General features: G+C 51.8%; 6 protein-coding genes across 6 annotated transcripts; 1 reads left to right on the forward strand and 5 right to left on the reverse strand.

Moving 5' to 3' along the window:
• Positions 1–1,027: 1,027 nt before the first annotated feature.
• On the reverse strand, positions 1,028–5,087 carry NCU05664 (hypothetical protein). Its single transcript, XM_957676.2, has 2 exons — positions 4,198–5,087; positions 1,028–4,097 (listed from the first exon to the last, which is right to left on the reverse strand). The coding sequence occupies exons 1-2, from the start codon at positions 4,398–4,400 to the stop codon at positions 1,775–1,777; spliced, it is 2,526 nt and encodes an 841-aa protein (XP_962769.1). The 5' UTR covers positions 4,401–5,087; the 3' UTR covers positions 1,028–1,774.
• A 4,109-nt stretch (positions 5,088–9,196) lies between these two features.
• NCU10605 (hypothetical protein) lies at positions 9,197–10,140 on the forward strand (the record flags this gene model as incomplete). Its single annotated transcript, XM_001727920.2, has 3 exons — positions 9,197–9,303; positions 9,879–10,016; positions 10,095–10,140. 3 exons carry the CDS (start codon positions 9,197–9,199, stop codon positions 10,138–10,140), a joined length of 291 nt encoding a protein of 96 aa, XP_001727972.2.
• A 2,281-nt stretch (positions 10,141–12,421) lies between these two features.
• Positions 12,422–13,018, reverse strand: NCU05666 (hypothetical protein; the record flags this gene model as incomplete). Its single annotated transcript, XM_957678.1, has 2 exons — positions 12,422–12,648; positions 12,913–13,018. 2 exons carry the CDS (start codon positions 13,016–13,018, stop codon positions 12,422–12,424), a joined length of 333 nt encoding a protein of 110 aa, XP_962771.1.
• Positions 13,019–13,552: 534 nt separating this feature from the next.
• On the reverse strand, positions 13,553–16,472 carry acw-3 (anchored cell wall protein-3). Its single transcript, XM_957679.3, has one exon. It carries the CDS (start codon positions 15,125–15,127, stop codon positions 14,468–14,470), a length of 660 nt encoding a protein of 219 aa, XP_962772.1. The 5' UTR covers positions 15,128–16,472; the 3' UTR covers positions 13,553–14,467.
• Positions 16,473–17,623: 1,151 nt separating this feature from the next.
• Positions 17,624–19,131, reverse strand: NCU05668 (hypothetical protein; the record flags this gene model as incomplete). Its single annotated transcript, XM_957680.2, has 2 exons — positions 17,624–17,751; positions 17,844–19,131. 2 exons carry the CDS (start codon positions 19,129–19,131, stop codon positions 17,675–17,677), a joined length of 1,365 nt encoding a protein of 454 aa, XP_962773.1. The 3' UTR covers positions 17,624–17,674.
• Positions 19,132–21,801: 2,670 nt separating this feature from the next.
• Positions 21,802–22,779, reverse strand: NCU05669 (hypothetical protein; the record flags this gene model as incomplete). The annotated part of the gene is made up of 1 exon (XM_957681.1): positions 21,802–22,779. One exon carries the CDS (start codon positions 22,777–22,779, stop codon positions 21,802–21,804), a length of 978 nt encoding a protein of 325 aa, XP_962774.1.
• Between the last annotated feature and the right edge of the window lie 258 nt (positions 22,780–23,037).

Consider the following 23,037-nt stretch of genomic DNA (forward strand, 5'->3'; position numbering starts at 1 on the left):
CTTGGCCAGGTACGCTACCTGTACAGGCCGTTGATACCCAGGTACATGTAACCTTGACCTCGCTTCGGTTCTTTTATACATGTAGCTTTTCCCTCTGTTGCGATATATATCCGTTGCGTGCATGTGACGCCTGTGATGGCCGGTGACTGAGACAGGTCTTGTTCTAGAAGTCGGACGCGATCTCCCACCTAGCTCCATTTTTGGATACGTATCGGTGTCGGTAGGTACCGGTACCTATCGGTGTGACAGTGACAGTGACATGACGGTCTCGGTGAGTGACGGTGTGGCCGTGTGGGCGTCATACCAGCGGTGTATGGTACTGCCCGTGTAAGGTAAGGTATCAGTCATGTCTGTGTAACGCAACCTACCTACCTAGGTAGTAGGTACTTACTTCCCCTTGACCTTGACCTTGACCTCGCCTGCCAAATACATACCCCAAGTCTTACATAGGTGGGTAGGTAGGCTGGGCCCAGACTTTGCCCCCCTTTTATTTCCAAAATGGATAAAGTGCTTTATATAGACCTACCTAGGTATACTCATAGTCGATGCGGCTCTTTCTTTCTTTCTTCGCAAGGGGGCTAGCCGGCTAGGGTTACTACTGGTCACGGTTACCCCTACTCCAAGGACTATTCTAGACTACATACACTCTACACTAGTGACGTTACACAAATCCAAGCCCAAGCCCAAGTCCAATCCCGAGACCCAATCCCAACCCTGAACACACCACCCCGGGCAGCCAGTGCCCTTTACCCCTGAGCCCTACATGAGAACCAAACAGAGAGTGAACAAGATCGGCTGGTCCAATCCAGCTGAGCCAGCCAGTTGAGGAGCCCCAATGGTAATCGAAGAGTCCAATCAAAGTTCCAGGTGGAGTAAAACCCTGAGCTTCTTCACATGTGTACGTAGTGTAGAGTAGGAAGCAAACACATTTCCGACAGATTGGATAGATGCTCGATGGCGTTGGCCCTGACCATAGAAGAAGTGCCGAAGTGGGGCATTTCCGGGCTGACGACTTGCATCTTGAACAGTCTTGGAGACAGTGTGTCGAAGGCTTTTGGGAATCATTGGTCTGTTATATTCATGATTGGTTCTGTGGATGGAATTAAAGATCTCCGACGCTAAGAGTGATATATCTGCAAGGCTCTTGCATGTTGGGATACTTTACACTAGAAAAAAAGGGAACAAAAGGAAGAATGGGTACCAAATATGGGAGTAGGACATAGGTAGACATGTAAAAGCAGGTAGGTAGGTATTAGTCGACATGTATGTACTTTTATTGCATCAAGGTGGGGGAGGGAAGCCTATCCCGATGCTCTAAAACGTAAGAGACATAACTTTTTTGTTCGTCGACATCGTGAGCTTTTTCCATCGACGTCTGCCCTGTAGGTTAAGAGACAGACAGTCATGATAACTAGAGGCAGTACAATGAGGGCCCCGGAAAATGTACACAAATGGAAGGGGATGAAGATGATGATGATTACAATGGCTCTCAAATGCAACAAGACCCTTGGTGATAATGAAAGAGCATTGAACGCCTGTCGCCTGCTGATGCGAGGCCCCATAGCCGTGAAATATCCAAGTCCATCTCAGAAAAGATAGAAAGAAGAGAAAGAAGCCGACAAAGGGAAAAAAAGAAAGGAAATATCCACCCCTACATCGCCATCGCTTCTTATCCAAACAAATTCCCCGTCTTATGCGCCATTCTCCGTTTCTCATATCATCCTTTCCTGCCCCCTTTCAACCCAAAACTCCATAAAGAGATCACCAACCGAGATCAACCAAGAAAGGAAGTCTGAAACTCCAAATGCATCGGCATGCCGCCCGCACCGATCGGCATCCCGTGCATCCCGTATCCTCCATGTCCGTGCCCATGCGCATGTCCACTTCCCTCCCCATTATCTCCTTCCTCATCATAAGGGTGTTGCGCAAACTGCATATGTCCATTCTCATCCATCCACATCGCTGGCCCATGCGGTGCTATTGATGAGGATAGCAAATGCAGCCCGCGACACTCGTACGCCACACCCTGCTTCACCAGATTGGTAATGCACCTCTCGCTTCCGTCAAACACATCATACGGGTAAATAACGCTTCGCTCGCTAACAAGCTTGCTCTGATCGAATGCTCCTCTCTCCAACAAAAGCACCGCACAGCGTAGATATCGTGCCTCCATGTACACATCTGTCCTGACGTCCGTCCTTTGGATCGCGTACTTGATGAGCTGAAGAGGAGTGTTGCCGCAGTTATTCATGACGTTCACCTGCGCGCCATGCGAAGTAATGAACTTGACAGCCGCCACAATGCCAAACTCAGCGGCATAATGTAGCGCCGAGTTACCTTCAGTGTCTCGCTCGTTGAGCCAGGCTTCGATGTCCTGCTTGGTGGTTTTGGGGCCGATGCCGAGGAGGGCCTCGAGGCGCTGGTCCAGGTTTGCCTCGCCCCCGTGTTTGTCCGAGTCTCGACCGGAAGCAATCTTGCACAAGAGACGCATGACGGGCGTTCGCTTGATGCTTTGGGAGCTGCTGGCGGTGCTGCCGCGACTTGAGCTGCCGCGCCAACTGTCCGAGTCGGAGGTCATGGTGATGCGCGTCGAGTTGTTGCACGAGGAATCCCCCATGAATTCGGGGAGATAGCGCCGGACAAACTCCTGCTCGTCGCCGAAGATGCGGTGGAGTTTGGGCGATTGATACGAAAGGTTCTTGCGGATGCAGTGCCACAGTCGTTCGTCAGCCGAGCACTTGTTGGCAACAAGGAAGCGGGCCGTCCCGTGGCCGACTTCACGGAACAGACAATGAAGGATCTCGATGGGGAAGGTCTTCTTGGGGACCAGGTGTTGTAGAAATGTCCGCTTCTCGACGTCTCGCTGGCAAAAGTCGAAGCCCCGTGATCGCAGATGTCGCACAAGGTTGATGAAAGAAGCTGGCCTTAGCTTTGGGTGGCTTGGGGGTTCGTAAACATGGAGGAAAGTCTCGCCACGGACGTTAACTGCCTGGATATCATCAGTGTGTCGCAGAAGCAACAACAAAATGGAAACACGGGCGCCCCATCGGGCAGCGACGTGCAGAAGAATGTTGCCATACTTGTCCACCATATTGGCCTCCTCGTCGGTAACGGTAAACTTGCGGAAGGCATGACCTTCCGAGTCCTGGGCCTCAATGGCCTTGGATAGTCTCTCATGCACACAAGGAGGGGAGCTGGTTTCAATATGAGCCGAGCAGCACATGGCAAGCAACGCATTGTTCAATTCCTCCGTCTTGGGGTTAACAGAAGAGTACTTCTTCTTGAACAAGGGGTTCTGCAGCGCCTTGGCAACCTTTGCTTTGGTTGCTGATGCCAATGGCTTGTTCTCTTCCAGCAGAGAAAGAAAATCATCTCGACTCAACTTGCTGAGCGCAACCGTGGGACCGTTCTCGCTGTGGCCAACCCCCTTGGAAGATGCCGATGACGAAGAACGGGCAAGACTGGAGATACCCGACGATATGCTCGACAGCACCGATGCCCATGACCTCCTCTTGAATGCCGACCTAAGGGATTCCGATGCTGACTTGAGCGAACTTGACATGGACTTTTCGGACCTCACTGGTGACCTCTCTCGGTGCGATGGGGCGCCATGAGAGGTGTGCGACGTCTCCGGGGAGTTGATGGGTGACTGGTGAAGCTGACATGACGCGTGGGATGCGTGCGAGGTTTCGGGGCTTGCTGTGGCCGACTCGGATAGCAAGGCTTGTGGTGACGACTGGGCGGAATTGTGGCGGCCTCGGTGATGGTGGATGTGTTGATTATTGCGGAGAGGGATTCCATCCAAGTTCATGATGACATCCGTATCCATGGCCCCCCTGTCCATCATACCCACTCCCATGCGACTGCCCAGGTACCCCGTCGGCGATCTCCACTCTATGTCGGCGGCGGCATGGTGCTGGTTCGTATTGCCGCCGCGTGCCCTGTGATCTCGGTTTTTCCTCCTCATCCTCCTCTCGGCCCTGACTGATCTGAGGAAGCGCACTCGAACCAACATCGAGGCCAGGTCCCTCGGTCGCCAGTCATCGATGCGACGGTCTGGTAATAGATTTTTGAGGTGCTTGTGAGAATTTCGTTGCCTGTGAAACATGACGATCGTCGAGTCAGTAATCCCGGGGCTTGGGTGATGATCGCCGTCACACCTAGTACTGCAATATCACGGAAAAGAGGTGATCGCACCTTGGGTCAAAAGTGCCATCCTTTAGCCGTTCGAGAATGCGCACCAGGGGCAGGCGCTCGCTTTGTGTGCAGACATAGAGGCGCAAGAGCTTCCGCTGTTTAGAGGGCGGCCATGGTTTCTCGCGTCTTCCGCGGCGAGGATACTTGCCGGCGCCCGGCGGCGACGAAGAAGTGCTCTGTGTGGTTGCGACTCGTACTTCCATCACACCAATCGGTCACACACTGCACACTATGAGAGCAAAGCGGGCGTCGCTGTTGTGGTTGATGAGTGGGCAGCCGACATGGACGGGCGCAGGCGGCAGAGCGGGGGGGTTTGCCTTGGCCTGGGCGGGTATTCGGCAGTGACGACAGCTCTCGACAGGTACTGTACGACAGATGCTGCGCTTGTGGATAAGAATGATAATGTCGTTGTTGTTGTCGTTGTTGTTGTTTGTTTGTTTTGTTGTTGTGCAAGTCTTTGCGACACAAGAGGCAAAAACGAGCGAATGACAATGGGGGCCTTTTTTCGGGAGGGGGAGCCGGCAGAGGTTTAAGAAGGAGGTTTCCGATTTCTCAGTGTGGTCCAGTCCGTCGTATGGACTCCAGTGTGTGGTGGTGGTCCCCGTCCAGCGTAGCGTTCGACGGTAGCGTTTCGCTTGGCTTGGCTATTTTTCCAGCTTGTATTGATTGCCCCCCTGTTCGGGATTGCTCTGGATTTGTCTTGGTGTGGGTAGGGCAATTGGTGGATGTTTCGTATGTTTAGCACTCTAATATGCGGTGCAGTAGCGCTCCCTTGTTGGATGGACTACCAGAACAGCCTCCACCAGCGCGATTCTCCCTTGGTGTTTTGTTTTTGTTTTCTAGAGAGAGCCACCAGACTCTCAGTCAGCCAGTCAGCCAGTCAGATAGACCATTGTGCAATCAATGTACATGGCATCAAAAAACAGGCCGTCTCGACATCGGTTACGATACGGTTGCCGCGGGTTTGTCATACACCACACTACCCTACACTTCATACTTTTCTTGTGGTGCCCTGTCCGGGTCTGCCAGGCAGCCAATAACGAGGCCAAGGGGGGAAAAGGTGTGGGTGGCTAGGAGGACCCCAGTGTGCCAGTGGGCTGTGGGACTGGGACCGAATGGAAAGACGCTAAGACCGGCGCCATTGCTGGTTCCTGATGCATCCCACGGAGATGGAACATGTTAGCTCAGGTCATGCTAATCCTGGGCGGAGACGATGTTAGTGTGGTGTCGAATACCTAGGTAGTGCCAGGAGTGCAGTATCGTACATAGTACTAGGTATCATGTAATGGCCGGCTGGATAGCCGCGGATAGGTAGGCTACCTAATTTGGGCGTAGGCCACCATTCGCGAGCTGGCCGTTGAACGAGGTCTGGCTCGGTTGTCTGATGGCCTCCTCCTGATATCATTAAATTTGCTCACACTCTCCATGTTTGCTTGTTCATGTTTCTGTATATGTCCATGTATGTGTGTGCCTTGGCGACGTCTTGTTCTGCTTCTTTTTCTTCTGCTGACAGCAGCAGCAGCAGCAGCAGCAGCAGCAGCAGCAGGAGGGCGGGGATCAGGGTCTGATGTCGAGAAAAGGCTGTACATAATGTACAGTACAGTACGGCCCGGCTTGGCAGTTTTCCGTGATTGCGACGTTGCTCTACTATGGTGAGATGGGTAAGTTTAACCCGTGGATCAGGTCGTCGAACACACAGTGCTCACGAAGCTTTGGCTATGGTGGTCCGTGCAAGATACCTGACAAGGGGGTTTTACTTTTGCTCGCAACCGCAGTATGTGCCTGGGAATGTCGCGGAGAAAGGTCTTTCGGTCGATGAATATAGCGGGTACTATGGCGAGGATGTCTCCCTGTTGCTGGTGGGTAGAGAGAGCTAGCGGGTTGCTGGTGGATCCCGTCTGGCTGCTGATGATATCTCTGCTGCTATCAGTCTTGTCATTTCCGTGGTAGGCGACGCGCGACTCGATTGTAAAGAGAGAGTCCCAGCCTGCTGACGGCGCACTGGTCTACAGTACCTACTGAGGGGAGTCACTGGTCACTACCTAGTCGGCAAGCGGATTCCCAAATGTCTCCGCCATCTTGGAGGGAGGTATGTACTTGTGTCATGTACTTACGTATGTAGCTGTCATCTTACCCCAGACTCCTGACTCTCCTCCTTCTAACCGTGTAGCCGTGTAAATCCCGACAACAAGGGACGGAGGACTCGGACGGCAGCGGAGCGGGAAGTGGGAGAAGGGGGGGAGGGAGCGCGGGCGGCGGTCGATGTCCTGTCCGGGCCTCGCTGGTGTCACGGTCCAGCACGGTCGAGGCCCTTGAAGTCTTGAACTGCCCTTGATTCATTCGCAAATTGGACTGGTGACTACAGTACACTACTGCATTGAGAAAGCCACCGAAACCGGCAAGTCCCGTGACAGGGGCAAGTGACGACGGGCACAACTATTCCTCATCAGAGATGATTCCAGTCTTCAGCAACGCAGGAGAGGGAGGGAGGGTTCCTTCGACTACTACGGGCAATATTTGCTGAAAACGAAGTGCGCAAGATAAAATGATGTTGATTGGCCAGGCAATGATCTCAATTCTGCGCCCCACAATTTCCCGCTGCTGCCAGGCCTGCCCCTCCTTCTTTGCGTGCTATGATTGGCTGAAAGGACTTTTCTTTCCGCAGCCACAGCCGTTCGGGGCAGGCACCCCCTCGGGGATGGACAACAGGAACCGACAGATCTGGATTTAGGTCGTCTCACTCTTTTTTAGTTTCCTTTCATTGTTCGTAAACTAGGGTATCAGGGGTATCTTGACACAACTGAAGAGAGAAAACTTTGCCTCGGTTGTTACCTGCCAAAGAAATCTGATCCGTCCCGTCCTCTGACTTGATGGAACGAAGAAGAAGCAAGTTCATCTCGGAGAAGGAACAACAACCTGGACAATAGCATACCCCGTACTATCACCTCATCCTTGCCCCCCTGCCCCGGCCACAAGCCGTCAATGACACCTTTGTGATCCGAGAACCGAGAATCGAAACCGAGCCCTGTGAGGACTATGTAGGTACTTCTCTTGGTAGAGATTCATACTTTGTTGCTTTTTTTTTTTCTTTCTTTTTATTGTACAATGGGATCCCGTCCCTTCTTCTTTTCGCTACCTGGTGTACTCCTTTTCAGTCACGGAGCGCGGAACAATGGCATGCATAGGAAGGACTGCTCAATTGGGATGGGCAATCCGCAATCCGCAAGCAGCACCGCAATGAGGCACAGTCAAGCGTCATGGGGGAGATCGCATGATTACATGCAGTACAACATCGGGCAGAACCTGAATAATGCACAGCGGTGTAACGTACTACTGATACAGTACCTCTACATACGCCGAGGTCCACCGTTCGGGCTTCCACTCAGGTCGCACCTTCTGCCCCTTGACATTTGCTCCCCTTTCCCTTCCGTTGTTGCCTCCAGTCCCCCCCTCATCTCCATTCCTCGAATCACATGTTTTGCCCGCCTCCAGTCGCTGCCTGTCACTGTCGAGCTGTCATAATCTGCAGTGCAGTGCAGGAGTGCTGTCAATGTCGCTGTCCGTCATTCCCGAGAGGCGCCCTCCCTCTCCCACCACGGACTGAACGGCATCTCAATGGCGAAGGATGGCGTGTGCTTCCACTTCGATGCAGATTCCCGCCTGATCTGATATATTCCCCGATCTTCTCGGTTCATGTGAGGGTCGTGCCATGAGTGACATTCCGTCCTCGGTAGATTTTCTTTTTTTTTCTTCACCAGCACACAGGGTTCCAATCATCATGATATCGATTGGGTTTGAAACAAGACCATATCATCAGCCTGCCTCCGTTCCTTTCCTGGCTCTCGGAATCCCATGCTCCATCCATGATGGATGCCGTGCCACAGAAAAACACTCTCCCATTCCTTCCCGTCATAACATGGAGTCTTGCCGTCTTCAGTCCTCCATCAATTTCACAATGGTGCTATGCACCGCACCTGTCAATACTATCTACCAACACAACTGAAGGCCAAGTGGGATCGCTTCTTTTTACCTAATGCTCATCTCTCGGTCCCCCATGGTCTGATCCAACGTCTGTTTCGTCACGGTCACATGTTCACTCCCGAACCATGGATGGAGTTTATTCATCTCCAGTCGTCACTCCAGACAAACCCTCAGTCACAGCAAGTCCCCTTCCCCCTCCCCCCACCTTCACCCTCACTTTCCTGGCTCCTCTCCCGTCTTGACCACCGGTCATCAGTGGAACACCACGTTTTGCCTTCTTTACTTCACCAAGGGGAAAGATGCGATTGGCTCGTCAGACCCCTGATCGTTTCCGAAAAAACTGTGGCTTATCGCGAGTCCACCGGTACTAGTGTACTATAGCCTCTTGGGGGCGGAGCATGACAATATCAAATTACCCCCCCAACATGATGGTAATTAGAAAAATGTCCATCTTGTTGAGTGGCATCCCAATATGTGGTTGGTCCAACACACGCCCCTTCTTTCCATAGGGTTCGTGTTCGTCTATTTCTTCCTTCTTGGGCGTCTAGATCGCCAAGATCCAAGCCCTCGTCCAAGTAGGCCAAGACTTTTCGAGTATCACAAGGAGTCCCGGTTTCCGAATAGGTTGCAGCGAAGTCGCTGTTCTGTTCAAACCCCCGCCAGAGTACAACACAGTATTATTGCTGTACGCGGCTCGTTCCGGACAAGATGGTCGAGACCTTTGACATTATGCCTCGGTCATATGTACTCTTACCACGCATCCAAGCGCCCTTATTACACCTTTGAACTTGATTTCTAGGTAGTTTCTGGATATGAATATCCCACTGGGACCTGACCCGATGTATCTTCGAGTTCTCGTGAGCCCTATCAGTCTTTGTAACCGCGTTTCTCAAGTAGTGGGTTAATCGCCCGCGAAGCAAAGGTGTCATCAGTTTTGTCATGGACGAGCGCGGCTAGCTACGTAGCTATCGCGCACTTTATGCTTACCTCTATATTGCCGCGCAACTACCGGGTATCAATGGATCGCGCCACGAGACCCATGCACGCGGTTGGCGGGAGTGGCTCGGGCACTGAGCGGTTTAACGGAGTTCATGACTACTTCCACGCCACAAACAATACTATCCGGTGCGTGGTACACCGATTACGGCGGGTAACGGCCATGTTTCACATCCCCTCGTTGTCCAACCTTATTCTCATCTCATGTCTTGCAAGACATGGTTACACTCCTCAAGCCTGTCGTTAAATAATTGAAGTTGCCGACGTCAACCCTGTGAGTTCGAACTTTGGTCGACCTCGGTCACGCTAGCCACCATGTTCTGCAGCCTTGACATTATACTGCAGTAGATACCATAGCCTTGTGATATCTCTTGTTCTGACACCCACTCGAAAAACTGTGTCAAACTTTTGCCATTTCAAAGCAGTCATCTGTGTGCGGCTGTGTCTAACGCGATTGCAATGAGAGGTCATAATGTCCCGAGCAAACGTTGCTTCAGATGGTAAACTTCCGTCAAGCATCGCGGCAAATGCCGACAACCGGTGAAATGGGCATTGAAAAACCAAGCGTTTCATAAAAACATCGGGAAATTGTGGGAGCTGCGAGTACAATCACACCGAGGTCGTGATCGAGGTCATCACCATGCCTTGCGGTCAACTGGCAAAGTGGCCAAGTCAGCCAAGGATGTAAGCTAATACCATAACAGGATGCCCGGTCAAGCGAGCAGTATCATTTCCTGTGGGCAACCATATCTCCCACCGTCAGGGGGAGTGCGCCACAATCTGTTGTCCTCAGACAGAGCATTGAAGAAACCCTTGACGCCACAAGGGTCCGCCGACGGCGGGTTGGATGTGGATGGTTGGTAGAAATCCGGATTTGGGGATTAAAGCAACCTCATATTAGTATTGATGCTATTTCATAGGGGACCCAACAACCAAAAGAAATCGGGTGTCAAATCACGGCTCTGATCACTGGTAGTCTGAGCGCCACCCTTTCCGCGGGATAACTTCGGCACATCTACCTACCGATACTCGATAGAGGGGAGATCTGAGAAATCTGGGGTTGATGCTACCCTCGTGAAACATGAACCAGAAATACCTATTGCGATTGTACCAAACAATTGAATCATTATCGGAATGGCATCTTTGCCTGCCGAGTCTTGAGTCGACATTAAAGCCAATCAAGCGGTTAGCTGTATTTGCGGTTTCGGGTTTTGCACACTATAAGAGACTTCAAAGAATAACTGACCTCACATTATCGCCGCCTGAAAGCATATCTATCGTGATTAACACCATAGCACCGGTTATAAAGACTGAGTATGGGTTGTTGTCGGAGATGTGGCCACTCGCTCGTCCAAAATTTCCAACGAAATCTGCCCGTCAGTATATCTGCCAACACGTCTTTGGGAGGCCGACCACTTCTTCCTCCCAGGGCTTTCCGATCGGTAGAGGTACCGACGAGTGACGACTTCAAGACACTGACATGGAACCCATAGAACAATCACAGTCATTTCTTGACTCGCTCCAGCAACTACCAGGAAAGTCGATGCCAACTGGCGACTTATTATTATGACTACACATCTCAAATTCAACCACTATTTCCTCAAGACTATCTCAAGGCCTCGCACGCCATAGCTTCACGTCCCGTCTTCATCCATGTCTTAGTGAAGTTACCGGTATCTTGACAAACTATTACTGGGCTCACTCCATAGTAATCCTTAGGTACCTTATCAGGACCATCGACACTGGGAGACCTGGTTGGAAAGAAAGGCGGTACAAGTTGTAAGCAGATAATTGTACTCGAAACAACCCCTGCGTCAAGAGGGTTAGGTGCCTGTAGTTCACATACCTCGACAAGTCACGGGACGTGAGATGTGATTATCGCATTATATTGATTGGGAGGTTACTAGTAGATGATGTACCGAATAAAGCTGATAGTCCAAAGTTAACCTACCTCTAGGTACCAGACTCATTGAGGATTAGGATTAGGATGTTGGGTGCACTACTTGTGGGACACACTTAGTTTGGGCGTCAAGAGAGATGAACGGGGGCGGATTGTCAAAGGTATGTCTAGGTACGTAGTGGTATCTACCTATCAAATTGACGGGACTAGGGGTAGGTATATAAACATGGCATATGGGACGGCGATCGTTCAGTACAGCATGAGTCTGTCGTCAATCCTGTAGTGTGACACGGTAGGTAGGTAATCACGACCACTTAGCACGCAGTAGACTCTCACCTTTTATGGCTCACCCATGGACATTCATTCATCGGAGGGATGCAGACGGTGTTCATGAGCCTTGAAAGGCTGAATGTGATTGTGTCCGTCGGGAAACATGGCGGACTTCCGCGTTGAATCAATCACGATATGAGCGGTGGCTCCAGTCCTCTTGCCTGAACCACTGCATGCATATACCCACTGGTGTGATTGTGCTCTGCTCGAGGGGATACGGAAGCGGGGGTGTCCTGCCCTATCTGATGTCTTTTCAACATGCAGCCTCACCTAGCTCAATTTTTTTCTCAATTTAATGTAGTAATATGTACATACCTGATGCGTGACAGCGTAGCTCAGAATGTGTAGATTGATGATGTCTCCTCTGTCTCTAATCTACAGCTCCGTCAAACGAGCCTTTATAGGCTGCGTTGACTGGGGCTGCTGCTTCCCTCAAAGAGGGTGATGCCAGGTGCCACTTCCTCAACGGGAGTGGGAAACCTCGTGTCAGTACCTATAGGTCGATGGTATCGGGAATTCCCATTTCAGAATGCAGTACCTAGTAGGGGAAAGAACTTGACAGCTCCCGGTCCCAGCCCAATCATTAGCAACCGACTAATTACAGGGCTTTCAAAAGATTCAGTGAGCGTCACGGCGTGAGTGAGGAAGGAGCAACTTAGATGGGAGTTATGGTCAGAGGTAATGCCTCCTGCTCCAATCTCAATCATACTGAAGCCAGGGAGGTACGGTACATTGAAAGTACTGAGGCAAGTACAACTCGGGAAGGAGCGTTACCATTCCTTCCTAACGAATGGTTTGGTTTGCTTATGATGGGTAGAGGCAGTTCCTTCTTTCCTTTTGAGTACCTCTACTTTCGCCGCCTGATTTCTGCCCATGTTGATACCTACTATGGCCCGGGGGACTGAAAAGCGAACAATTAAAGACTGCAGTGGACAAAGTAGGGGGAAGACTGACTACCAGTAAGGAGGAAAGCGCGCTTCATCCCATTTCATTTTGGGCCGCGGTTTGACTTGCCCCTTACTGCCCATGCTGGAAGGAACGAAGCGGGTTATATTCGCGCGAGTGAAATTGGGTTAAGCTCAGTCGGGGTTGACTCGGAGTAGTAGAAACGCAGCCATTGCGAGCGAGGATAGCAAGGCAAGGTGGGACTCCATCGAACGTCCGTAGGTAGTTCGACGCCCACGCCGACAGATTCGTACAAAGGGAGATCGCGGCCTCAACTTCCCAAGGGAGGGAGGGATACCCTATTGAGTTAAGTTCAGTACACACACACGACTGGACATAGTGATGCAGGTGGAACGAGATCCAAAGCATGATTTTGTAAACCCAATGAAACTAAGATAAGTACCTCTATCACCGAAAGCCACAAGTACAAGGGCAAGAAAGGTAAGTGCCCTTTACTGGCAATCCGATATGTGATATACTGAGACAAGGGTGGCTACTTCTAGAGGTACTTACCTACCTCCAAGAAGGTGAATACCCAGGGAGGGAGGGAGGAGGGAACGTACGACGACGGAGATAGGGTCCGGTCTGGATCATGAACTTGTTGGATCCAGAGCAATCCATTGACGGGTAAGAGAACTCCCACGAAACAATCCAGAACAAATTAACCATGATGATACTCAAGTTCCACGATAGCCCTTTATGGCCTTACTTCCTTGGTGGTCGGGAATTCACATGTCGGGTACCGCAACCCAAATAACCTAACTACCCCTAGATCATCAAAACGTACCCGGAGGAGAAAGAAATGGAAAGAGCGGAAACTGCGATTCACCAGACCAATAGGTGACCAAGTCGCATTCCATGAAGCTTGGGGACAGAGGACGGATCAAGTTAGAGAGACGGCGGGGGGTCAGTCAGGCGCGACGCGTTACGATTCAGCACGTTCATGGAAGCTGTCTCTTCTACTTAGTCTCTTCAAGGAATCAACATCTTGAGAAAGACATCATACCTATGTGTGGCAATAAGTCACTCAGCCCGCTAGGAAATACTACACTTGAGTGCCTAGAGGTATGGTCGACCAACATCGGATGGTGTACGAATCTCAATTACCAATAGGTACCTTCAACACCATAGATGCTTCCTCATCTACGTTTGCGAGTTGGAGACCCGCTCGCCTTATCTTGAGGTACTCACTCATCTTGACTACCTAGATGAATCAATGCCTACCACTACCTACCTACCTTGTGATGATCCGGGTGAATGATTAACGGTTGGGATTGACTCGGGAATATGATCTACGCTTGGATGTTGTTACACGTGTATATACATACATAGTAGGTAGCTGATCGGCGGTACGTCGTCGTTGAAGATCTGGCGATCAATGTTGTTATCAGGGCCCTTCAATAGTAGGTGACGATGATGGACGATAAGTATATGCAATGAACACAAGTGATACTTTGCTGGTAGATGTGGGTAAAGTGCCTGTATATAATCTGGGAGAAGGATCTCATGGTTGCAAGTGTGGCATGGTATGGGATGGCGACTGGTAAGCGGACATGGATGTGACAGGATGTAGTACGGGATGGACTATGATGGAACGAAGACATCAACCGGGAAGGAGAAGGATATCTGTACGTGCAAAGCAAGAATGGAAAACAAGATCACAGAACGTCACAAGCATAATCACCAAAGCATCAAGCCAGAGGAAAAGGCCAATTGAAACAAACCCAAACCGAAAGAAAAAAAAAGACAAAAACGCCTTTCCCATGCATATTTCCTAAGTAATAATCCATTAAGGGCATCCCAATGCGTGTCTATCTCTTCCACTTTCCCCCCACACACACGATTCAACATCTATTACAACCCCATACATACTAGTGCAAAATTAACTAGTACATATACATCCACCCGACTGATATCATGCCATCAACGAGCAGCAACCCACTTTGTTGACATCATCCATCCATCCTCCCTTTGTTTATTATCACACCAATAATTGATGGGCGGGTAGGATGTACGAGGTGGATCTTAGAGAACCGATACCCACTACGCAACATCCCATGAGACTTGACGGCCCATCAATTGGTGCTATGACTACCCAAGTCGAGGTAGGTCGATCGCTTAAGCAAGGACGGCAACAAGGCCGACGGCGAGAGCGAGGAGAGAGCCGCTCTCGACCTTGCCAGCAGCGGCGGTAGGAGCGTGAGTGGCAGAGGCAGTGCCGGAAGCGGTGACAGTAGCAGAGCCAGTGACGGTAGCGAGGGTGGAAGCGCCGCTCATGGAGGCAGCAGCGGAGGAAGAAGACTCCTCATCGGAGGAAGCAGCGCCGGAGGTGGCGGTGGCAGCAGCCGAGTCGGAAGCAGTGACAAGAGTGGCAGCGGCGGTGGTGGTGGCAGCGGCGCTCTTGGTGGTCTCCTTCTTGTCGTCGTCGGAGTTCTTGACCTCGAACTGCTCGGACTGGGCGAGGATGCCCTGGTTGAGGGGGTCGACGGACTGGAAGTTGAACTGGAAGTCCGAGTCGTTGGGCACGTCCTTCTCGGAGATGATGACGGAGCCCTTGGTCAGGTCAACGGCACCGAGGTCCTTGGTGTAAGGGGTGTGGCCGCTGGCCATGTTGACGAGGACCAAGTGGGCGGACTTGGGGTCGGTGCTGACGGTGCTCCACTTCACCTCGACGCCCGAGGAGGGGTCGACAACGTCGTTCTTCTTGGGGTTGGTGATCTGGATGGCCAGAGCAGAGGAGGCGAAGAGAGCCTGGAGGAGGGTGGTGGTGGAACGCATGTTGGCGGTTGTTTTGGTTTTTTGGATGTGTGTAATTAGGTAGGTTCGAGACGATTAGTCGTGTTGAGCGAGTGTATGTAGTTGACTGACGTCGAAAAAAGCGAATGACTTGATGATTGAAAACAAAGGTTGGATGAAGCAGGTGTGAAAAGAGCGTATGGTTATAAGGTTAGCAAGATGGGATGGAGAGAACAAGGGATGATTTCAGCTGAACACGGATGTCATGGATTGTTCGATTCATTGCATGGGTAGGCGGACCTCGTCTCCAAAGAGAAAAGTGGACACCATGAGAAAAAGAGAACTTGGTTAGTTTGATCCACTGGGGTCTCATGGCGAGCAATGATTGGATATGGCATCAAGCCGTCGGATCATCATCACAAAGTCGAATGCAGGAACCACAGCGGATTGGATTGCACCAAACCCGGGATGGCGGAAATCCCCACCATTGGTTGACGACCACCATGTGGCGCCCTTCGTTGTACCCGTTAGGGCTTGCTGAACACGAGCTTTTGGACTTTTCTGGGTGAAGTGTCACCCAGCTTGGAACGAGTTTGAAAGAGATCTTTGTTGGCTTTGCCCGGCTGGTGGGTGGACACAATGGTGGACCTGTCAAGGCCTCCACTGACTGCCCTGTCCGGTTGAGGTCATGCTTTGAAATGCCTCTCTCTCTCTCTATCTCTTGGCCTTGCCTTGTCCTGTCCGAGGGAGGCGAGGCGAGAGTTATCCGACGTTACCTCTACCTCTCTGGACAACGTGAGTCCAGCCAGTCGTGGGCATCCAAATCACCAGTGTCTCTGAAATGCGATCGCGGTGACTCTGCCTTGCCCTTTTAGAGGGTCACCGTCCCCCATGATTGACGGGTTCGAAACAGGCCAACCAAATTGTGAATCTCGCGTCGCTAATATCGATGACCGGTGGCAGAGATTACCTAGTGCCATGTTCTTGGGGTCCGTGTTGCGCCATGCTCGGGCGACTTTTCCGACTGTGTTGGTGGTGCCCTGTCAGCCAGTCACAGCACTTGTGTCAGGTGGTGGTAGTTCAGGGGCTTCCCTGAAGGGTGGTGGAGGTGATTAAGCGAAGCAGTGGATGTCCGTGACTGGTCCACCAGTGATCGGCCCCTGACGATCTGGGCTTGGTGTGGTGGTGTTGGCGAAACGGTGCCGGACTTCCCGCTTTTGGTGGGAAATGTTTGGAGACCGAACTCGTCTGGCCCGAGGTCACATTGTGAGATACTATGAATGGAGCCGTTCGTATATGTGCGCGACGGGCGGTTGTCGTATTGTTGTTGGAGGGAGGAATACGTGTAGTGTAGAGAGCGAAGAGGATGGAATGTGTGAGGTTGGAGATGATTGTCGGAGGCTGAAAGAACGAACAGGATCGTCCCGTAGAGGTCGTTCTACAGGCAAATCATGCACTATCAAATTTCTGCGAGACTTGCTGCGAAACACGTTAAGCCAAGACTGTGTGTGTCTTCTGGTCCACTTTTCGAACCCGCTCCTGCCTGTTGTTCTGAAAAATCCGAACATGGGCGTTGCCAGACACTAACAGTTTTCAACTGGATAACCAAGCAAAATCCGTTAGCGTGTTGCATGCTGCAACTTTTGTGCGACGCAAGGGAAGCTGTTGACGTCCCATTTTCTCGTTCTCCATCTCCGTCGCCGACTCGCCGTCCCTCTCTACACCACATCGTATCCGCCACTGCCGGCTTCCACTCTTTTTCGGGACGTCACCTTTGTCCGCCATCACGAACGGCCTCTCCGTGCCGACCATACCTAATGCGCATGAAGGATACATACGGGGATTTCTCCAGTTCCACACATCTCCGTCCGGGCTTTTCTTCCGCCTTCCAACGTCATGACTTGCCGTGTCTCTCTTGACTGGCCGAGGAAGGGTGCCAATTTCTTTTTTTGGATCACTGATTCACTGGATTCACCGATTGACGGGCATTGTGCATTTTGAGGCTGTGTCGATCCATAACGGCCCTTTTCTTTGTCCCCTACACCACCACACCCCATTGGCCGACGACAACAAGACGAGAGACATGACACGATCTTGGGCCATAGGGTTCTAGAACTCTTCCATGGGAGTGGCGCTAGGCCTTAACGTCACTGGGAAAATCACTGGGAAAACCTCAAGCATCACTGACCATCATGGCAAAGACAGCATCGGGAGCATTCACATCACGGCTTCACTTTGGGGGCAACTTCGACACCAAGAAGCGGGATGAAGGATGAGATCAAGTTTCCTGATTGCCCCTTTTACAATTTCCATGTTCTTATTCGCACACAATCACGGCTCATCAGGATTTCTATGGCACTTCCAAGCTTTGCACACTGAGGCGACATTCAAATTCCCTACTACATCATCAGTCTATCTTTCCATCCATTGCCACATACACAATTGGCTTCAAGTAACCGGTCACTCAAACCATCTACATTGACCTTTTCAAGAAGTTTGTACAGGAATGGCGACGACGATGCAAAAAGTCCTCGGGAGTCTTGGGCCTAGTGGCACCATCATCCGGCCTTATGATGATAGGGTTCGGGCTTATCGTTCGACATTTGGCGGAGTCGCTGCGGTGGTCTCGTTGGATACTTTGCCGTTGTCGTCGATATCTGTGAAGCCTATGATGTCGGTGATAGACGACGTTGGGCAAACGTTCCTCGGATGGAGAGTTGCCATCAAATAATATTCTTGAATTGTTGAGCCCACAGACCAAGACACTCGTACACATCGGTCGTCTTTGTTGCGATATCGATGAGCTTGTTGCCACTGCCTTTGTTGTCCCCAAACTTTGAGGCCTCGTTGAAGAAAGAAGCGTGCTTGGTCCCATGCTCGAGGCTCCTGGCCCATTCGCCGAGACAGTCGTAGACGTCTTGGTCCTGCTCTATCGAGGTATCGATCAAGCTGTCGGTGCCCTCGCACATGTTGCTGGTTGTCGTCTTTCTTCGGGGGCTCTCCCCATTCAAGAGCACCGCCCATTCGCTCAAACGATCGTAGACATCCGGCTCTTGCTTCGACTCGCTTGACTGATTGCTGTCCTCGGGAACATCAGACGATACAGACTTCGTCGGCGACTTCTGGAGGATTGACGAGTCGCCCAACTGCACGTCAGATGACGATACAGACTTTGTCGGCGACTTCTGGAGTGATGCGTTGCGCATCTCGTACCCCTTTCTAAATGCTCTTGCCCACATCGTCGCACGGGCAAAGACGTCGTGCTCGTTATCATCATCCCTCTCCTCTTCCTCTTCCTCCTCGCACCAGCGTGCATGTACTTCCCGCGCCAGCGCCTCATCTCCCTCCAACTCCTCCAGCATAACCTGGTAGATTCGTTCCTTTCGTGCCTGTCGTTCCTTGTGCGCCCGAAATTGTTGGTAAACATCCCATGCCTCTTCATGGTCCCCTCCTGCCCCTTCGAGAAACACCTGGTAAATCTGTTGCTCAACTGGCATCTCCTCCTCCTCCTCTTCCTCTTCCTCATCCCACTCAGCCTCATACACACCCCAAAACCCATCCCGTTTCTCCACAACCATTCCCTCCTCTACATCAACGCCGTCAAACGAAAGGATACCTCCGTTTTGCCTGGGATCTCCCGTCACCAAAATCATGTGCGAGTTCGGGAGTTTGGTGCCGTGGACGTCAGCTACATAATCGTCATACACGATATAGTGAACACGATGAGTGCCGTGCCCCGCTTGGAGTCGTTGGTTTAGGATTGCCTGACGCTCTTTGGAGAGGAGGATCTTGTTTGGTGGAGTCTGTGGCGCGAGGGTCTCGATGTCGGATTCGTCGTCAAAGTTGTCGACGATGGGTGCCGAGTGGAGGAGGTGGTCCCAGGTTATTTGGTCGCGCCAGGGGAGGTAGGGAATGGGAGAGGGGGGAGGAGGGGTGGCGATGGGTGATTTGGAGGGAGGACTGAGTGCACGATTTTCTGTGCGGATGGGGGTCGTGGGAGCCTGGGCACGAGGGGTGACGGCCTCGGGGGTTGGAGGTCGAGCCATGATTAGGTAGGTATTGTGGTGATGGTGGTGAGGACGTTGGGGTGTGATGTCGAGGATTCTTGGGGGATTGTCGTCGACTTGTGTTGTCGTCAACTCGTGTTGTTGGCTCGAGGTTCTTGACTCTTCCGGACTCTGTCGGTTGGCCGTAAGGGGGACCGTGTTGACGTGCGGTTGGTGATATTGTTACTTGACTGCCGACACGTGGTTGTCGGACGATCTTCTGTTGTCAGGTACGTTAGTCGAAATAATCCGACAGTGTTAAAGGAGACACACTGCTAACCTTTAGGTATTCGTGATGGTGAGGTATCAATGAGACGCTGTGTTGATGGACTGTTGTTGTGACAAGTGGTGGTAAGTAGGAAGTGCAATTTTGTGTCGTTGCTTGGAAAAAATAGGAGTGAAAGTTCCGAGACTGCATGCAGCCAGGACGATATATTTCCCTGGCCATGCACATGCTCGAGCCCCTCGAAATTACAGTCGCCGCCCTGCAAAATGCAAAACAAACCTTGGTAGGTCGTTCAGCCAAGGCTGTCAAGTGAATGCCGCAGCTGTTCGCAATATGACCCTTGCTTTTCATCCCACGTCCGAACAGGACACCGCTGCAGCTGTCGGTACCGCTGTGCGTCGGAGGTCCGCTGAGGGTTACTATCTGGTCTGGCCGGCCGGCCGGATTACGAGAGCAGCTTCCGAATACCGGGCTTCCTGCAGGCGGCTCGGCAGGCGGCCCGGCAAGTCCCTCCAGTGCGTGCCGCTCACGGGCCAAGCGGGAGTGCGAACACGAAGCCGGGACTTCGAAAGTCACGAGGAGGCCACGAGTGTGTTGTTTAGGAGGTTTCGTCGCTGTTTCAAGGTACCTAGGGGTATGCTAAGCTTATTGCTACCTACGGATATATCACGGCCAGACTTCTATTCAGCCTTTCTGGTTCTCCTTAGGTACTGCCTCCTTGCTTTCTCCCAATTCTACGAGCTCGTTTTTTCCGATCTCCACGTTTCCATAGATTTCCTCATCCGAACCTCCAGCGCATAGTACCTTTTCTACGAATCGGGACGACATGGATAATGTCGAGGGGTGGTGTGGAATCATCTAGCGTTGACCTCGCCCTTCCTCTTGCTGTGCGTGGTCGTTGTTGGTTGGATCAAGGAAGGTAGCTGAAGTATTGCGGAAGGAGCGTTGGCCGTTGGGTTCAGTGAACTGGGGTTGGGTCATGCCTGCCTGACTCGTCCCTCTTACGGACGTGGTTTCCTGCTCGTATTTGACAAATTGGGGGGCTGTTAAGGGAGAGGAGTTTGATGAAGTTCGGACGTGGCCGCACCTCGTTTCACCTCGTCTGTTTTTCTTTCCTTTTTTTTTTTTTCTTTTTTTGTTTTTTTCTGGGTGTGTGTGTTGGTCCTCTGCATTAAGTTTTCCATGTTCTTCTAATCTGTTTATCTATGTATAAACTGATGTTACCTCTCACCGTGGTTGTCTATCCATTCATTGGTATTGCTCGCTTCTCTGTGCTGTCTGTCTGGCGCACATATTTTTTGTTTCCTTCCCTGCCTCCCAGGCTGACCCAACGCGCTCTCTTCCTGATCATGGTCAGACCGTCTTGCTCATTCGATTGGCAGTTTGTGAGGATTGTTAGCGTTTTTCTCTGCCCGTTGACGTTGGTTGTCAAGATATGCATTGACAGTGGCTCCAATTCTGTCGCTGTCGGACGTCTTTTCGATCAGTCTGTCCTTGCCGGCACTCAGCTTCCTCTCGTCATTTTCATCCTCCCGACTCAGTTTCACCGGCTCCTTGGCGTCGTTTCTGGTTTGTTGCTTCGTCCAGCCATCCAGGTGCTCGTATGAGTCCCTGGCCCGTCCGGAGTAACTGCCTACGGACTAAATTGCTGTTCGATCTGCCCCTGACCTCGAAGTAGAAGAAGAGCAGGAGGTAGACCTGGTCATTTACAGGTAAGTGGTCTAAAAACGAGGCCAAGCTGCTGGTGACTTGATTCGGAGTTACATACGAACAGCAATAGGACATCTTCAGAGATCCAGGTATTGCTTGCCCAAACTTCAAGGGTTTGTAACTGGCATATGTCATGTCTTTAGGTACGTGGCAGTCTTGACTGGTCATCGTTGCTATCATAGCATTCAAGCACTGACTCGTTTGCGCGACAATATGGCACATAGGAGAGACAATTAGCGAGAAATAGCGTGATGACCGTCTGGGATTCAGAGTTATGCGATACGATAAACTGTCTTTTTCTCATTGGCATCCTATTACCTCTATCCGTCTCGACACAAGCACCTCCACCTCTTCTCGCCAGCCCCATACCCATGTGCTCCAACATGGATTCCCAGCTTGGTTATCCCTCCCGCTTTCGACTCCGACCGAACGCCCCCGATGCTCCAACACTGGCTGGCCTGCTGTTCGCTCACTCAACAACTTCCAGCTCGCGCCGTCATCTCTCCATTTGTCCGCCTAGTTTCGATCAGAATCTCCATCTCGAGACGCTCCCAAGCCGACATTGTTGATAGTCGTGGTGATGAGTCTTGGATTCTTGATTCCCTGCGGACCTACGGCTTATCTGTCGTCCTGGAGTTCTCATATGCCGCTACCAGTGTTGTCGCTGGATGCTCTGATGCTCTGGAAGTGAAAATGCATTCAAGGCAGACCGAAGGCGAGTCGATACGAATGATCTATGGCGACGACGGGGGAGAAGGCAAGGTCGACTGATGTTCAGGGACCAAGAGGGACGACGACGAGGATGAAGATGGGAGTGGAGGTAAATCGATGACCGGGCTCGGCAGAAGGAGCGGCGATGGACTGGTCGAGGATTGGTTACTTGGGGTCCCGTCGCCAGTCTCGCTCTGGTTTCCGTGGTGCTCGGGGGTTGCGGGGAGAGGCGGAAGCGAGGGTGTTCTATTGCGATTCCGCGGGTCGACGTTCTCTTTGTCACTGTCGTCAACCTCGCTATCTTCGTCATCGCTGCTATCCTCCTCGCTATAATCCCCCTCATCGTCTTGGTCGCTGCTTCTTTCATCTTCACTATCATCGAGCTTGATGGTCTCAGCCTCGGTGTCATCGTCCAGAACGTTATCGTTCACGGTTTCGTGCATCGAGCCGTCAGTGCTCTTCATCTCCTCAAACCTGGAAATTTCCTTCCCGTGCCTTGGAGTTTTGAAGCGACCGACCAGGCTGTCCATCAGACCTCCATCGGTCTCATCCAATAGACGGGAAGATGTCGGCCTCTTGCACTTAGGGGCGTTTGCTCGAGCGGGGGTATGAACTGGCCTGGAGGCTTTGCGTTGCTGGTCTTCAACTAGGCCGTCGTCCCTGGCGCTCGTCTCGGAGAGGAAGTCCCGTCTGCCGACAAGGCTTTCGTGAAGCCCCCCATCGGTGTCGTCTAGTAGACGGGCGGAGGCTGGCTTTCTGGTCTTGGGCTCAGGGGTGTTGATGGCGACTTGGTAACGGGCCGTCTTCATGCTACCGCCATGCCCATCGTCGCTTCGCTTGAGCTTCTTCGTCGGCTGAGCATCTTGGTCCTCGACTTCAAGCTCTCGTTTTGTAGGTTGCTTTGGGTCAGATTGATGGACCGACTTGAAGAAGTCGGTGATCTTTCCGGTTCTTCCGCTCTTCGGCGAGGGAGTTCTGGGGGAATTTGATCGTCCGGCCATTGTCCCTAGCAAGCTAACGCGGAGTTGCTGTGTGCTTTCGGTGCGATTTTGGGGTGAATGATGGACGTCTGGATGAAGAGGTCGGTGATGAGGAAAGTAGAATTTGGAGCAGGGAGAGAACGAGATTTGCTCTCTTTACAAGTGGGAATGGGCGCCGTGAAGGGTAATTGGGAGGCAGCCTGGATGAACCTTACCTTGCCCCTCCAAGGTTTCAAAACCGGCCTGTGAATGGTGTCAACTTAAGGTTCGGAAGGCCAT

This window comes from Neurospora crassa, linkage group III (assembly GCF_000182925.2).
Source record: "Neurospora crassa OR74A linkage group III, whole genome shotgun sequence".
NCBI classification, from domain to species: domain Eukaryota; kingdom Fungi; phylum Ascomycota; class Sordariomycetes; order Sordariales; family Sordariaceae; genus Neurospora; species Neurospora crassa.

Coding starts and splice junctions, on each gene's coding strand:
- NCU05664 (XM_957676.2), bottom strand. CDS start 4,400: ATGGAAGTACGAGTCGCAACCACACAGAGCACTTCTTCGTCGCCGCCG. Junction 4,098..4,197: donor GATGGCACTTTTGACCCAAG/GTGCGATCACCT, acceptor CATGTTTCACAG/GCAACGAAATTCTCACAAGC.
- acw-3 (XM_957679.3), bottom strand. CDS start 15,127: ATGCGTTCCACCACCACCCTCCTCCAGGCTCTCTTCGCCTCCTCTGCT.